We start from the raw sequence: 15,872 nt of genomic DNA, 5'->3' as shown, positions 1-15,872 counted from the left end.
TTGTGCTGTGTTTTTATATTGTGTTTATAATTCTATGACCAAGTACTTAGCCCCCTGTGCCCCCCATGATTTATCTTGGCCTAACTTGTATTTATAATGAACCTTTATTTTTTATAATACTTCTGGGTGTCAATTTTTCTGTTGAATCCTTGGTATACTACAAGTTCTTCGGACCTTCCTACAGCCCTCTCGCCCTCCTAAAATAAGCAATGCTGCTTTGTCTACCATATACTCGGGTGGTACACCCTTATACTAAGAGTGGAGTCTTGTACTGTCTCAGTTGAATGGGTTTACACCATTCCTCCAATGTTGCCATGCAAGTTTAAAAAAAAAAAATAACTACGATTCCCAGAAACACCTTAACACTGCAACGAGGAAGAGGAATGGAGGGCATAGGAAGCCACAAGCACAGGCAACGCTCTACTTATTGTGGGCATAAACCTGTGCACAAGATGTTTAAAAGAAGATCACGAGAAGAAATGGCAGACTGCTGGTGGGAGTGGGCTGCAACTCTTCGAGTGGCCGAATGAACCAAAAGAAGCACTTTGGTGCCAACCGGCTCATACAGTGAGCAGTAGAGGACAAAGCAAAGATTTCATGCAGGAATGCCAGAAGCAAAAGCAGTGCTCCTGGGCGTTCGCAAAGAGAAGCTTACCAGAGAGAGCCGCGAGAAGAGAAGCTCGGCCAGAGCCACAGGAGACGTGGAAACCGAAAGGCGAGCAGCGTGAAGGAGAGCGAATCCAGCAGCTGTCATTGGTGAGCTGCAGACAGACCAGGAGATGCCACGAAGAGCCGGTGGGTCCACGCTGGGCCGAACGGAACAGTGGGGTGTATTGGCGAACACGCCGTATGTTATACATTGAACATTCCAAGTCGGAAAAATATTGTTTCTTAATAATGAAAGCAAGAAGTTAAAAGCACATTTGCCTCAGAAGGTAATCTATACTAGATAAAATATAAATTAAGCCACAATAATAAAGTGGTGAATGATTGGAAGTGTGAGAAAAACACTGAGGCAATGTGTCACGGCTTCCCACTGGTCATTGTGGCACTCGTGGCGGAAAAGAAGCCCTCAAGATTGCTGTCACTTTTTCCTGCTACTGCGGCCTAGTTTTCCAAGATGGCGCCCTAGCGCATCGAATACCGTATTTAGTTCGGTATTTCAGCCGGATTGGCGAGTTGCAACCCTGTAGTTTACTTTGCTCGATGTAAACCCCTTCTTGTCTCCTATGCTTATTTCTTCCATTCCCATTGCCTACCTTCTGACCAGTGTTTGCAGTCTTCTTTGTTTACTTGGCTTTTCCTCCAAGCATCGTACTCTTCCATTGATGTGTCTGCATTTCCCTGAATCCTGTTCTATTTACTATTGAACTGGCTTGTCATCTGATACTAGTCCATTCATTGCTGCTATCGATTTCGACCAACCTTCAAGGGTTTTTTGTGCCGCTGGCTTCCCTTGATTTTGTTTCCTTATAAATGCTGCCTTGCTTTGCCTGTATATCAAGTTGGGCGAGCAAGGTGGCGGCGGGAACGGATTGTTCCCATCTGTACTCAAGAAGAAAGGGATTGAAGCCTGCTGAGGAGCCTGCTGCTAAGGTACCCCCGCAGTTAGAGAGAAGTGATTGTGAGAATATATTATGGTCTAAAGGTATTAGCTTTAAGGGCTAGGTGCTCAACTATCAAAGGTGCAGTTGCAGAGACAGGCAATCACAAGAAGCCCTGGCAGATGAGTATACCAAGCAATTGCAAGTGTGCAAATTCAAGAAGCCCTGGCAAGAAAGTATAGCAGGCAATCACAAGGGTGTGAATATAGGGAAACGGAAACGCTGGCAGGAAAGTATATATGTGACTTTGGTTTTAAACAAGAGAAAAGACAAGAACTATTATTGCCTTGAAATTGTGAAGAATAATCCAGGGGAAGGGAGATACCCTCTCTAGATTGAGGAGCAATATCTTTGAGAGGTTGTTTTTTGCAGTTATTTATTCCTTTTTAACACTTTTAAAACACTGAAGCCCAAAGACTTTATCCTTTTCACCTTAAGATTTATTTCATTAAATTGTGAGGGTCAGAATAGTACTTTTTTTTGTACATTCTGACATTGAAAGATCCTTAGTCATGAATTTAGGTAGGGAAACGCCTCTAGTACAGGGACAGCAAGGCATTTTCCCATCCCCTTTTATTTGATCAATAAAAGTATTTAGCCAAAACCATGTCTAAATTGTGTCAGACTGTCATTTCTGACCCTTCACTGTACCAAAAGGGTATATTTTGCTACCAATTTGGTAAAATGCCTTGCTCACCTGGTGCAGCCAAAACTAAAGGATAGCTGCCACCAACCTACTCCCTGAAACGCCCATCATTTCCTTGCCGCCGGCCCCCATCTCTGTAGGTCCAACGTCTGGTCGTGCTTTGGACACCACCCCTGGAGTCCAGAAGGTTACACGGGATCCCTAGCGCAAAGGTAAAATAGACCCTCACCGAAATAAAACACTTGTCTGACGGTCCAGCTACCACACTGAAAATACATGCGGTTTCAGGACCTACCATCCCAAAACCACACTCTGGTTTGGCGCTTAAATGTAGGACGCCAACAGAACAGGACAGAGCGGTGGGGGGGTCACAGACAAAGGGGCACGTCGGAGCACTCAACGAGCGCACCGAAAAGACACCCGAGCATAGATCCAAGTCAAAGGGCATTTCGACGTCCAAATCACAAAGGACAGTTTCCACACATTTAGAAATAAAGGGAACCATGGCCATGGAAGGAAAAGGCACACATCTGCTATATAGGAAAAAGGGAGTACCCTTGCTTCAGGGTCAGATTTGGAAGATGTGGAGCGTTTAATCATAGACTCGCGTCAGTCTACTCCACTCCACAGGGGACCCCTTGGAATGAAGAGAGGTTGAGTTTCCTTATGGGAAAGATGGAATCCTTGATGGATTTTTGCAATACAGTCCCAAAAAGAGGAAGGAGATCATGACCCAGAACACAGTCCAAAGAGACCCAAAATAGTACCAGCCCATACAGAGCTGGCACATTAGAACGAGGAAGAACTAGCTGAGGACATCTATTCAGCTGAAATTGTGGAGTACAAAGAGGAAATGGAAATGGACCTAGAGGACTATACTCTTCAATTCCCAGAACTAGCAGATCAATCTACCTTCTCTTCTCCCACTGAGGACCAGGTTGTTGGGGTATTTCACCCCATTCTGCCCCGCAGGGTAGGAGCAACAAACGAGATAACATTTCATGTCAGAATTCCCCTCATAGTGAAATTAACATTGACGCAGAGTAGAATGTAGTACCTTGGAGGGAAGAGAAAAAGAGCAAGTATTGTGATATATGCCTAGAAGGGTAGTCTAGGGTAGTCTAGTCTGCAACGCTTAGAATGGCAACAGTAGTTAGGCAAGATTGTATGCAGTGCCCTGTGGGAGACTGCACAAGCCTTGACCTCTTTGCAATCGTTAACCCAACCTTTGGTGTGTGTGTGTGTGTGTGTGTGTGTGTGTGTGTGTGTGCGCGTGCGTGCGTGCGTGCGTGCGTGTGTGTGTGTGTATATATATAAAATACATTTCATTTTTACAATTCATCCAAATTTTATATTGTCAGTTTATGATATATAAGATTCAAATTCAACGTATTACTTCTCTAATCATACAATAAAAAAAGGAAAACCATTAAAACAAGGAAATTCCACCATAATAATCCAGAGTAAAATTCTCTCTCCATTTCTCAATCAGCTCTTATTTACTACAACAATGTCTCAATCGCTAGGTTCCAATTGTACTGCCTTCAAGTAATTCATTATTGCATAACCTATTAGTCTTGATTGTATGTTAAATAGATAGCACCATAGCGTCTGATCATCTAATGTTCGCTGTTCTTCAAAATATTTTCCAAAGTGGATAGTTCTGATGTGTGCCAACTTGGGACAATGCACCATGATATGCTCAAGAGTTTCTTTCATTTTTTGACAGTAGTGGCACAATTCGTTTACACAGACAGTTGGATACCACCTCATCAAAATCTCTCTGAAGCGAAGGAGTCCGAAGTGATGTTGCATATTTGGGGATTTAACCAAATAGGGTTCAATAGTCCCATATAGCTTAGCTATGAATGGATTTTTTGCAAAGTCTTTATACTTCGAAAACTGTTTGTAATCCAGTCAAATTCCCATAGTTTGACCTTTGCTTTATTAGGATTTGTAAGCAGTAATTCTTTAGTAATATCCGCATCAAGCAGGAACTCCTCCACTTTAGATTTCCAGCATTTGACAAAATTGTCATTCGAATTTCCAACATAATCTGCTACTACGCCTAACAAACCATTATGTATCATATTGTCCAGACGTTTCCTATACAAGGAACAGTTCTTCCATTTGTAATGTCCTTGCATAAAAATGGGGCCTAGTTGGTGCCTTATCAGGGCTATTGGAACTGAGGCAGGAAGATTGAGCACTGAGTTCCAGTACTTGCCCTCAATCTTGTCCCAATAGAGTTGGCTTTTTCGTTTCAGACTCATATAGTAATGTAGGCATGGCATTTTGTTTGTAGTAAATTACAACCGGAAGAATTGAAAATGTACAGTATTTGGCCTTAATTATACATGCCTAACATAGAATTGTTAGCAATTTGGCTTTTCGGCTTGATTCATTTGGTAGGTCGCCATGATTATTAATGCTTACTCCCAAGTAAGTATAGTTTGTAACACAAAGCAACTTTGTATCATACAATTTCCAGGCCTTAGCTGCTATTTTTTGTTTGTGACTGCTAAACTGCATTATTTGTTTTTGTTTGGTGTTAACTTCAATCATATTTGTTTGTGCATATCCCTCCAGTACTTTTAATATATTACGCAGACCACAAGGTGTTTTAGCAATTAAAAGGAGGTCATCCACGTATAGGAGCCATCTTATAATATGCGTCCCCAGTTTTGGTGAATCTGAGACACATTCTTTCAGCCCAACTCCAATATCTGAAATAAAAAAAATGGAAGAGGGCTGCTGCAAGGAGACCTCCTTGCTTTAGCCCTCTTGCAGTGGGTATTGGAGTAGATAGCAAGCCACACTGGCTCAATCTAACCTGAATTAAGGTCTCAGCATGAAAATCGATGAGCCACTTTTAGAATATGCCAGCGGCAATTGCGGTCCATCAACTTTTTAAATAACAACTCTCTCGGGACTGAATCGAATGCAGTCCTAAAAATGGCTATATACAAGGGTTGGTTTTTCTGTTGACTGCTAAAGATGAGAGCATTTAAAACAAACAAACAAATGAATGTTAGTACCCAAACCTGGAATAAAACCTGTTTGGTTGGGATTTCGAAAAGTTTGGTCCATCTGCCACTGATTAAATTCTTTAAGGATCATACAGGCAACGATTTTGCCTGGACAGTCCAGGAGGGCTATTGAGCTCCTGAATTTTGTCTGTCTTCCTTTTTAAACAAGGGGAATATAACTGATTTTCTCCAGGAATCGGGAATTGAGCCCTTCCACATCACGTCCCTGAAAATTTGTTCCAGTATAGATGCCCAAAGAATAGTGTTTCTTTTCAGCATATTTTTTGTTCAGGCCAGCTGGACCAGGCGATATAGACATACTCATTTTAGAAATGCAAAAGATCATCCCTATCAAATTGTATATCCCGTGACCAATTCTAATCATATAATTGCAAATTACATTGGAGAAGTGGGGAGAGATACATATTATGATAGTATGCCATCCAGATCACTTCTGAAATAGGATTTACCTGAACTGAGTCCTGTGATTTATTTAGGAGCATCCATATATTCGCTGTTGATTTAGTTGCGATATTTGACAGCATTTGATCTGCCCCAATCAACATTGACAATCACTAGTTTGTAAGTATCCCTTGTCAATTTTACAATTTGGATAAATGGAGTAGAAGATGGATATAGTTGCATGGTGAAGTTACTGGTAACTTTCTTGCCAACTAATAAACCTGCTATCAGGCAGCCTTTCCGGGAGAGTAAGCGCAGGTGTCATGGTTATATCATACCCATCCCAAATCGGGGTCTGCGTCAGCCAAGTTTCCTGCAATGTCCTAGTCACTCAAGATTGATGCACTAGAGTTAACAAAATGTCTGAAGCCACGAGTATTCCATGAGATTAGCTTAACAGTTGCTTGCCTCTCGTATTGTTATGCCTGGTGCTGGTCCGTTATTAGCTATGACTGGCTTGTAGCAGACTGACTAGATTGAAAGACATTTTTGCTTTTTTCTGCTCCATATATTTTTTGCGATCTGTTGGATGACATTTGGTTGGTAAAGCTTTCCAACCCTTGCTGCTCCTGCAACAGGGTAAAGCCCATTTCATACATTGTCGCTCGTTCATCCCAGATAATATTTGCTATTGCTCTAGATTGTATATATATTCAAGCATTGGTCAAGTCACACTCCTCCAAAAACTCCACTACATCTATGTCACTTGAGGGTATGTTGCTCAGTTTGACAATATCCCTGCAGATGTTCAGAACGCTTGCTCGATTAAGGTCGAACTTCGTATATGGAGAATCTCGGAAGCCTATTAGGCAATAACAATTTTTGTGACTTTGTTGTTTACTAACCAAAGTCGCTGGTTTACTCACCATTTTTCGTGGCATGATAGGTTTTTGCACCGGGATGTTTTGTGTCTTGTTTAAGGAGAGATCAGCATTGCAGTAGATGCTAATGCTGCAGGCCCTTGTAAGATTGGTTGATGGGATGAAAGCTCCATGGGCTGAGTTTCTAGTTCCATTAGAAGTGGATGTATTTTGGTTGTTTAGGAAATATTGAGTAACAGATTTCTTTCTCATCACATATTTACTCATTGGTCATGTTCGTGTTTCCAGAATGAGTAGATGGTTTAGATCTGCCTACAGTGGCCATCTTTACTTGTGAGTCAATCATAGCTGTTGTTGTTACTTGTGACATCTTCTGTAATTCAATTGCAGCAGCAATTAACTCATCAAGTGGTTTAAGTGGAGGCGGTGCTTGAGAGACTGCTGTAGTAGCAATATTGGTATTCACCAGTGGATCATTGTTGGGCACCTCTGCCGCCACAGAGACATTTTTTGTCACCTCAGCCGTCGCCTGTGATAGCATTTGTTTACTATTGTCTGCAAATTCTTTGACGGTTGTGTTTGAAACTGATTGCCTAGGTGGATTCTTTTTGCTTGATACAGACAACATCTTGATGAAATTCTTCGCTTTGCCTTTGGATTTAGTTTTGGTCCTCGTTGAAGCGATTATTTTCCTGCGATTAGGTGTCTCTTTAGGATTGATTTCCACTACTGTCGATTCGCAATGTTGAATAACTCTTTCTTTGGAGAGAATATTAAATGAAAACGGCGCAGTTGCTTGTTTTGGTTCCTCTACACAAGATTCCATGATGCAAAGTTCAACAGAAACTGGCTCTTTTGAGCTATGGGAGTTCATTTTCCCATCAGTCACTTATGTTCTTTTAATTGCGGGGATGAGTTGCTTTTATTGCCTTCAATTATGTGCTGAGCAAGCACCATTTCATTCACAATACTGGAGACCTCTGTCGAGACCAAAATTGGGTGTAAATGTTCCACTCGATTCTCACTCATAGTTTGTGTACCTGCACTTGTCTGTTCGCAATCTCTGAAGATCTCGTACATAGGAGTTAAAACTACCTTGCTATCTTGATTACTTTGTTTAACGAAGTCCATCAGTTGGTTAAGAGTCGTTGTGTGATGGTTACGTTTCTGGTCCATTGTCTCAAACAGCCTCGCTATAGTAAATAGGGCTGTATTCATAGCTGTAAGGGTATGGTTTGTCGCCTCTGTTGTTCAGTGCACCCTGACCTTGATATACTTGGTCGAGTTGTTTCCTGAGTGCTTAGTACAGGATTGAAACATCGTGGAGTTGATCCATAAAATCCAAGGCCTCGTCATCAACTTGCCCTGTCACTCTCAGTTCTTGATATGCATCTCTAAGGGCCTTCTGAGATGCTACTGTGCATAGTTTTTGTTAAATAAGGCGGGTTGTTTAGTCACTGAGATCTACCATTGCACTGGAGTTGCATAGATTTAACACTGCATCAATCGTCGTATCTGACACCCCTTCATCATCGTCATGATTGCCATTCCCCGTCGGTTTTACCTTTTTAACCGTAGGAATCTCATTTCCATGCTCTAATTGCAGCATGATATGGTCCTTCAAGCTAGTTTCAACCACCTCCCCTGGCTCTACAAAATAAGCGAATGTCGGCACCAGTTGACTTCGAATGTTGCAGCGATTTCGCCACCATTTTCTTTCTCCCAAAAATTGGACCAGAACTTTTTTTTGATTAGGGGTGGTCATTGCTATGGGAAGGACCCCATTTACCAAAGCAGGCATCCCCCATTTCAATGAGTAGGGTCTTGCTGTTATTCCATTATTTGGGCAGACCGTTGTTAGAGTGTGACGAAGCTTCACAATCCAAACACAAACACCGGCATGGAGAACAAGAAAATTCAAATGTAGGGCCACAAGCTGATTAGACTTGTGAGTTGCAGAAGTTCCAAGCACTTCCACAGTAAGAGGTAAGTTCTCTTAGGCTCGTTTTAGAGTACCTTAGTAAAGAAGAAAAAGATGCAGCTGAAGACTTCTGTTCCTGTACAGCTCTGCAGATCTCGCTGTTCCTGGGCCTCAGTCGTGGGGACAAGACGTAGGACGTCGGGGGACTCCTGCACTGTACTGGCACCGCCAAAGCTGGCAACCAGCAAACTTTACTTTCAGTGGCTGTTTCGCGTTTCAGCTCCTTGCGGTACAGCAAATAGCAATAAGCCTGATTCCTGGCTGTCAAGGTGGACTTTCCTCACATCTGAAGTCCGGCACTCAACTGAGGGGGGTCGGGCTTGGTCACTCCTGCTTCGTGGGAGTCCGGAGGATGTTCCAAAAGCTTTCGGCCAGCTTATAAGCAACGTACATAATCTGGTGTCCCTCTCCCTGGCTCTACGGTTTCCTGCAGCACTCTGGGGAAATGCAACCAGCTCCGAGATGGGTGTCCAGGTGGCTTACTTGGGAGTTGATTGGTCCCACCAACTCAAAGGGAGAATTCGTCCTTGCAGGGCTTCTCTGTCGATGCGAACTTGGCCATTCGGACCTGCAGCAGGGCTTCACCGGGCAAACCAACGGTCTAGGAGTTGCAGTAGCCGTCCTCTTCAAGCTCTTCTTCGGTTCCTTCATCCAGTGGTCGACTCTGCCTTCCAAGCCAAGAGACTCGCCTTTTATTCAATTCTCTCCCATTCATTCCAGCCTAGCTGCCACTCCCCCAGCATGGTGGCTGTCCCTGCCGGACAGTCAGCCAATCACCATAGAGTGCATTTGAGTCTCCTAGGAGACTAAGCACATGTTTTTCACCTCCCTCACTTCCTGCCTACCCCAGACACTCTGGAGCCAGAGGCGGGTTTCACTCCTGAAGCACGCCAAAGGCAAATGAACAAAGAGACCAAACCTGGTTTGGCATGCAGAGTAAATCTCAAGAATGACCTTTCCACAACGAAATGGTGAAAAAAGACCAGGGCCGTTTTGACAAAAATGGCACCCATGGGTGCTTTACCATGGGTGCGAATGCAGCCCGTGATAAAATCCCATAGTAAAACGTAAACCCCTGCAACAGCCATTCAGTGAGGAAAGGGTAACCTAAAATGTTACATGAGAAGCTAGACAAAGGGGATACTAGGTAACCCCTCCAGCACCCTATTGTAAGATAGTGTGCTGGGTCTAAAAAGTTACAAATGTAAGTGAAGTCAATTTCACTTTACTGCTCTGGGAAACAGTAGTTTATCCCAGAGAAGGTATTTAAACCTTTGGGAAATCTGGAAAACTGCCCTGTGTCACTGCACTGCAGGTGCTATTTGACACAATGTAAAATATGATGTGTCTGGAGTTTGTCAGACTCTTTAACCAAAAAACAGTGTGTACAAAATCACATTAAAATACATGAGAGAGTGGGGGAAAAAGGGTCTCGCTCTCTCCAGGTAAAAAATAAAATCAAGTCCTCAAAATCCAGAAAAGTTGCTGGGGTTCTCTAAGGTTGAGGGAGTTAGCACATTTCTGAGAATTCTCCCTAACAGTGAAGGCTAGGATAGGTTTCATACCTGAGAATGCCTTCTACCCATTTAAAAGGCATGGATAAGGAGCCGAGAGAGGCATACTTAACTTAGCTGGGGTGATCCCAATTGGATACGCAACAAGGCCTTGTATGCAGATCCCCTAATGAGAGCAGCAACAAGATTTAGGGGGTAATTCATGGATTATTTGCACCGAAAAAAACGAGATGTGTGCGCCATTCTGCCCGCAAATCCCTGTTTAACAAATGGGGGATTTGCGGGCAGAATGGCGCACAGATCCCGTTTTTTTTTTCCGCAAATAATCCATGAATTACACCCATAATATACTGATGGAGGAACCTCAAGAGGAGACTGACTTTTAGGACTCATCAAATAAAGAAATCGGTCTGCCAGTCTATACCACTACTTAAGAGTGTACTTAAAAAAATCACTCCATCCTTGGTTAACTCAGCACATAAAAAATGAGTTACAGCGGCCGAGATTGAGATTGGATAAGCAGGAGCTAAATCCAGCTCTAGTGTATCCAGCATTGATCAGTGACCAGGAGCTAGTGCATACTATTCTGCAAATCTAACTTCCACATAAAATGCAAACTATCCTTTTTGTCCGTTATAAATGACCCATTATGCTTTAAATGTTGTATAAATGTTTCCTAATGTTTATTTATTCTTTGTTCCACATAACCCTCTCAGGTTCAACTTGGGTCCTTTTTCTACTCTGTCTCTATCTCTTCCTGTGGTGTTCCCTTGCCCACCGTATTGCAGCGCTCTGCCCCAACTTCCAGTTCTATGCGGATGACACTCAGCTCATTTTCAGGCTGCGCTCAGCCACCTCTTCTCCCTCTCTCATCTCTGACTGTTATATTGTTATGTTATGTTATGTGCGTGCTTGTTACGCGCCGGAAGCCCGCAGGCATCGGGGCTTCCGGCACGTAGCATGTCTGCTATCCAGGAGTGGTGTGCCGCCAGTGATCTCTGCCTTAATGCCAGTAAGACCGAGATTCTCCTCATCTGCACACCCGCTCCCTCCTTTCACTCTCTGGCCTGCCTCTCTTGGCCCTCTTCCTGCTCCCACCAGTGAGGCAAAAAACCTCGGGGTCATCTTCGACTCCACACTCTGCTTCTCTCCTCTCCTCACATCTGACGCCTCCAAGAAGTCACACTATCAGCTGCACCTCCTCAGAGGTATACTTCCTTTCCTCTCCTTCCCCCAGAAGCTCACTGTCTCCAGAGCTCTGGTTCTCTCTAGGCTGGACTATTGCAACAGCCTCTTTCTAAATCTGCCTGCTTCTACTCTCCGCCCTCTGCAACTCATCCAATACAGGACTGCGAGACTTGTGTTTGGCCTCAATCCCAGGGATCGTATCTCTCCAGGACTGACATCTCTGCACTGGCTCCCAGTGGCTGCAAGGATTAAGTTCAAAATCCTCTGCATTGTCCACAAGGTCTTTTGGGGACTGGGGCCTCAATACCTTCAACTCTCTCTTCCTAAATATCTTCCTTCTCGAGCTCTTTGCTCATCCGCCTCCAACTACCGCTGGGTCAGTCGCTTCTACAAGCAACGGGTTGGTGGTAATCTTTCTCCGGCTGGGGCCTCCCTCTGGAACAGCCTCCCTGCCTCCCTTTAAACTTGAGGAGAATCATCTCCGATTCCGGAAGCACCTCAAAACCTTTCTCTTTCCTTCTGCTTTTTCTCCTCCTCTCCCCTGCTGACCCCCTGGCTGAAACTGAAACTACACTGGCTACCTGGCCACCCTCTGATCTCGGGCCCAGGTCCCTCCCCGGCCAGTCACACACACACACCTGCACTGCCTTCCTGGCAACCCCCGCACTTGGGGACTGTTTTCTGTATGCCTACAGTCCCACTACCAGCACTTGACATCTAATGTCTGGACTTACCCATGCACTTGCCACCTGCTGACCATACTTTTATTGTTATTTATTCTATTATCCCATGTACTGCACTGTCCCCTCCCCTCCCCTCCCCTGCCCTCCCCTTCCCATGCACTTGCACCATCTGAATGATACCTGGACTAGTAGGATCGTTGTCTGTCTAGCCCCCCCGTCCCCCTTCCCTCGTCGCGCCTTGAAACACTTGTGTATAGGCGCGTTATAAATGCCATATACTATATCATATAAACAGTAACATTCAGATAGGCATTTGTCTGGCATCAGTTGGCCTGGGCAGTCAAGTGACTCTTGTTAGCTGTTGGGTAGAATTTCATTTTTGTGCAATATTCTCCCCACTTGCGAGTCCCCCAGTTTTTTTTTTTTAATTTATTTTTTGCTGCAGAGGTTTGTGTCTGATTTCTCCAGTGTTTAGGGTGGGTAGAGTTGTTTTGTAGCATTAGTCGGTCAGTCACACTAATATTGAGAGTCCAGGGTTAACTTAAGAGAAACCAAGCACGTACCTTTATTGGTTGGTCTAATCAAGCCATCAGGACTTGTGGGAAAACATCTTAAGATCAAGCTTATCTTTAATCTGTCTCTTGGTACCTTGTTTACATGTTTGCCAGTAGCCTACCTAATTGACCTTACCAATATTCTTATTCCTCAGAGTGAGAAGCTGCTGCTGTTTGATAACATGCAAAGCCAACTGCTGGAGAGGATTCAGAGGTTGGAGGAGGACCGACAGAGCATTGACATCACTTCAGGCGAGTCCTTGCGTCGCCATGGTTGAACAAAACATAGACTTCACTTGAGATGAAACACTCCGACCTTTTGGCCAAAGTACAAATAGTTTCCTTGGTCTATTTGCTGGAGTAAGAAAAGCATACAGTACAACAGTGATATGTGGAAGAAATAATTCCCTTCCCCTGCCGCCCCTCACCAAATCGGCAGTACAGGATAGCTATTAGAAATGTTTGAGAGCCTGTGAAATAAAATCAGAGTCTTGTATCCATTCTGATCTGAAGTGGCAAATTAGGAATTGATTATTTTTGGCCCTTGCAGAATCATTTTCCTTCATAACCATGTAATGAATCGTTTAGTTAACCAAACTGCATAATTTTTCTTTTTTCCCTGTTGGTTTTCTAGATCCTAAGACTTATTTTTATGGCCAGAGGAATAAGTCATCTGTTAAAGTACTCCTCCCACTAAAACCCTTTTTTATGTGTAGTCCTATGGTAGCCTATATGGTTCCTAGGGTGGGTGCCTTTTAAAGCACCCCATTTTGTTCCTACAGTGATATTGCTCTACACTTGTGATGTGGAGTGGGTAGGGGTTTGTTGTACTTTAGTTTTGGCTTCACCTGCTGTACAGTTAGTTTTACGTCATCAGTAGCCTTAACACTTTTTTTTTTATTGCGAGTGACAAAAACATTTAATTTCTCCTTCCATTATTATTATTATTATTTTTTTGTTGCAACTTTGTGGTTACCATTACAAAGTGTCTAGGATGGGCTTTTTGTCAGTGGATATGTTACAATCATGTTTTTGAGTTTTTACTCGTAAACTTTGGCATTTTATTGCAAATTGCCATAAAGAGTACCTTCTACTCTAAAACGGCCATAACACGAGATTTTCACCTCTCCTTTGGCCATTTTGTACTTTGGCCGTCTTCCAATCCTCTTGGGTCTGGAATTGCGATATATGGAAAGCCCTTTACTGCGAAACACCTCTGCTTTCCCAGGAAAAGTACTTGTGTAAGTGTGTGGTCGAATGTGGGGGCTGGAGTCTGATGGACCCAGTCCACATCCACGCCACAATGCGTCTGTTGTTGGGAAGAATGTGTGGCCAGTGGCTGTCCATGATTGGACAGCCCCAGTCAATTTGATTGGTGCAGATCCCTACAATTGGTGGACCTGGTTGCGACTCCACTCCAATTGCTGGATAAAAGGAGGACTGCTGCAGCCATTCGATAGATCATTGTTGTAGCCAAGACCCCTATGAAGAAGTGCACCTGGCTGAAGAACCAGGGATGACCGTTGCAGCTGACCAGCATTGCCTCCTGCCAAGCCCTGCGACTGTCCTGGTCCCCAGAAGGCTCCTGTCGGTGCTTCGACCCCCCCCATACTGGTGTGCACAACCTGCCGCGACCCCTGCTGGAAGATCTCTGCCTGCTGAGCCTTCAGAAGTGTCCCTGTACCATCCGGTGAACTGACCATCTCTCTACTGGGCCACTTTGCAGCAGCCGTCGCCATTCTGAATGCATCCTTGGAACTTTGTGGAGCTTTAGCTTGTGTGACAAGGTGCCTGCTGTTAAGATGGACTTCTAAACTCTCTCTGGCCTGTTGGACAGAGTTTGGGAGGCCACCCTAGTTATAGTGAACAGGGGACCTCTGGAGTTTAGCCAAACCAATCAAGGTTAGCGTGGAGAGTGGTGAAGGCTAAGTCTCAGGAGAGGTGAGTGGGATAAGGAGTCCACACACTGAAATATAAAGGGATTATGCTTAGACAGTAAGCACATACATACTATTATAGGCCCAAAAACACACTAGAAAAAGGAATCCAGCAGGTATAATGTTATCACACAACACTATAAATATACAACATATAGTCACAGCTGGTCAATACAATGCATATAATCCCCCGCCCCCCAAAATACCTGAAGGGCAAGTAATAAGTGTAAGGAACCCATGGTGGCAACAGTAAAGACAGACACTAGTAATCACAGTTCAAGGGTGTTTATTAAACTGTATAAATGGGTGAGAAAAACGGCTAATCTAAACCTAAGTCTAAGATGGGGGCAAGCTACAACCATCAAATGATAATAAGGCAGTCCTAGTGGCGCCTTGTCAAATAAAAAGGGCCTATTGCCAATCCTTACCGCCAAGTTACAAAATAGTGTGGGATAATGCTCACCAGAAAAGATAATTGTTCACAAAATGATTAATCAGGATGTTATAATTGGGGGTCTCCCCTCCCCGAGTTTTTAGCACGGGACAAGGCGGGACTCTTGAGCACGGCACACTCCTGGGCTTCTCCAGCATGCGCTTAGTTTGTTTCCAAAATATCAGGGCCTTCTGTGTTGCCAAGTCTCTTACACCAAGTCTCTTGCCTCAGAGGGCCTGATGTGCTATAAATAACTAAACAAAAATTCCTTTCAGGAATCTTCCAATCAGGTGATTTTTCTTTCACCCGTGGATCCCCCTCAACCGGGCTACAATCCTTTTTGCAACGGTGGCCTCCCTCAGTCGGGTTCACATTTGCCAGTTTAACACAGTTAACTTAGTTGCACCACCTTGTGCTTTCTCCAGCCCCCAGTCAAGCTTCACACATTTACATTTGGCGCTGCGTTTCTCTCAGCTGGGAGCACATGCCTGTTTCACAATGTCAAAACTGTGGTAATGGATGAAGGACTTTTGGTTGTACAAGGGATTTTGGCTCGACCCTTGTATGACCTTGTATGACCACCTCGACCTTGTATGACCACCTTAACTCTCTGGCAGCCTTTCCTATGGCCTCTTGGTATTATAATGTTCACAAGAAAAGGGCACAAGCCATCTTTCGAATGGGCGATCACGTGGTCCGGACCACTCTGCAGCTGTTCTTTCCTGGGGATTTAGAAGTTAATTAGCACACAAGTTATTTGTTCATATCATGTTGCCGTTTGCAACCTTCGTTCAACACCGGCCGATTTTACCATCGGTTCTCCCTCCGACTCACCGGCTGTGCTCAACTGTTGGGGGTTATTTTAATTTCTGTTCCTTCCACCTTAGAGACCCCCAGCTCTTTTGCTGGACTTCGGGCTTGTGACGTTTTCCACCTGAGTGACTGGGACTTTTTTCTCACTCCCTGTGTTTCCTGACTAGGATTTTTGTATTTTACTGTTTTATGGAGTCTGACAAACTC

The 15,872-nt window shown here is 44.0% G+C and overlaps 1 protein-coding gene across 4 annotated transcripts in view; it reads left to right on the top strand.

Moving 5' to 3' along the window:
* BRMS1 (BRMS1 transcriptional repressor and anoikis regulator) overlaps window positions 1–15,872 on the top strand; it is a 458,387-nt gene that overhangs the window by 244,577 nt on the left and 197,938 nt on the right. For all 4 annotated transcript variants that reach the window (XM_069644906.1, XM_069644908.1, XM_069644907.1 and 1 more), the window contains one exon: window positions 12,638–12,734. In XM_069644906.1, coding sequence (XP_069501007.1) covers window positions 12,638–12,734 — 97 coding nt within the window. The remainder of the gene's footprint in view (window positions 1–12,637; window positions 12,735–15,872) is intronic.

This window comes from Ambystoma mexicanum, chromosome 2p (assembly GCF_040938575.1).
Source record: "Ambystoma mexicanum isolate Mex_15411 chromosome 2p, UKY_AmexF1_1, whole genome shotgun sequence".
Classification (NCBI taxonomy): Eukaryota; Metazoa; Chordata; class Amphibia; order Caudata; family Ambystomatidae; genus Ambystoma; species Ambystoma mexicanum.
This window is presented reverse-complemented; position numbering and strand designations above follow the sequence as displayed.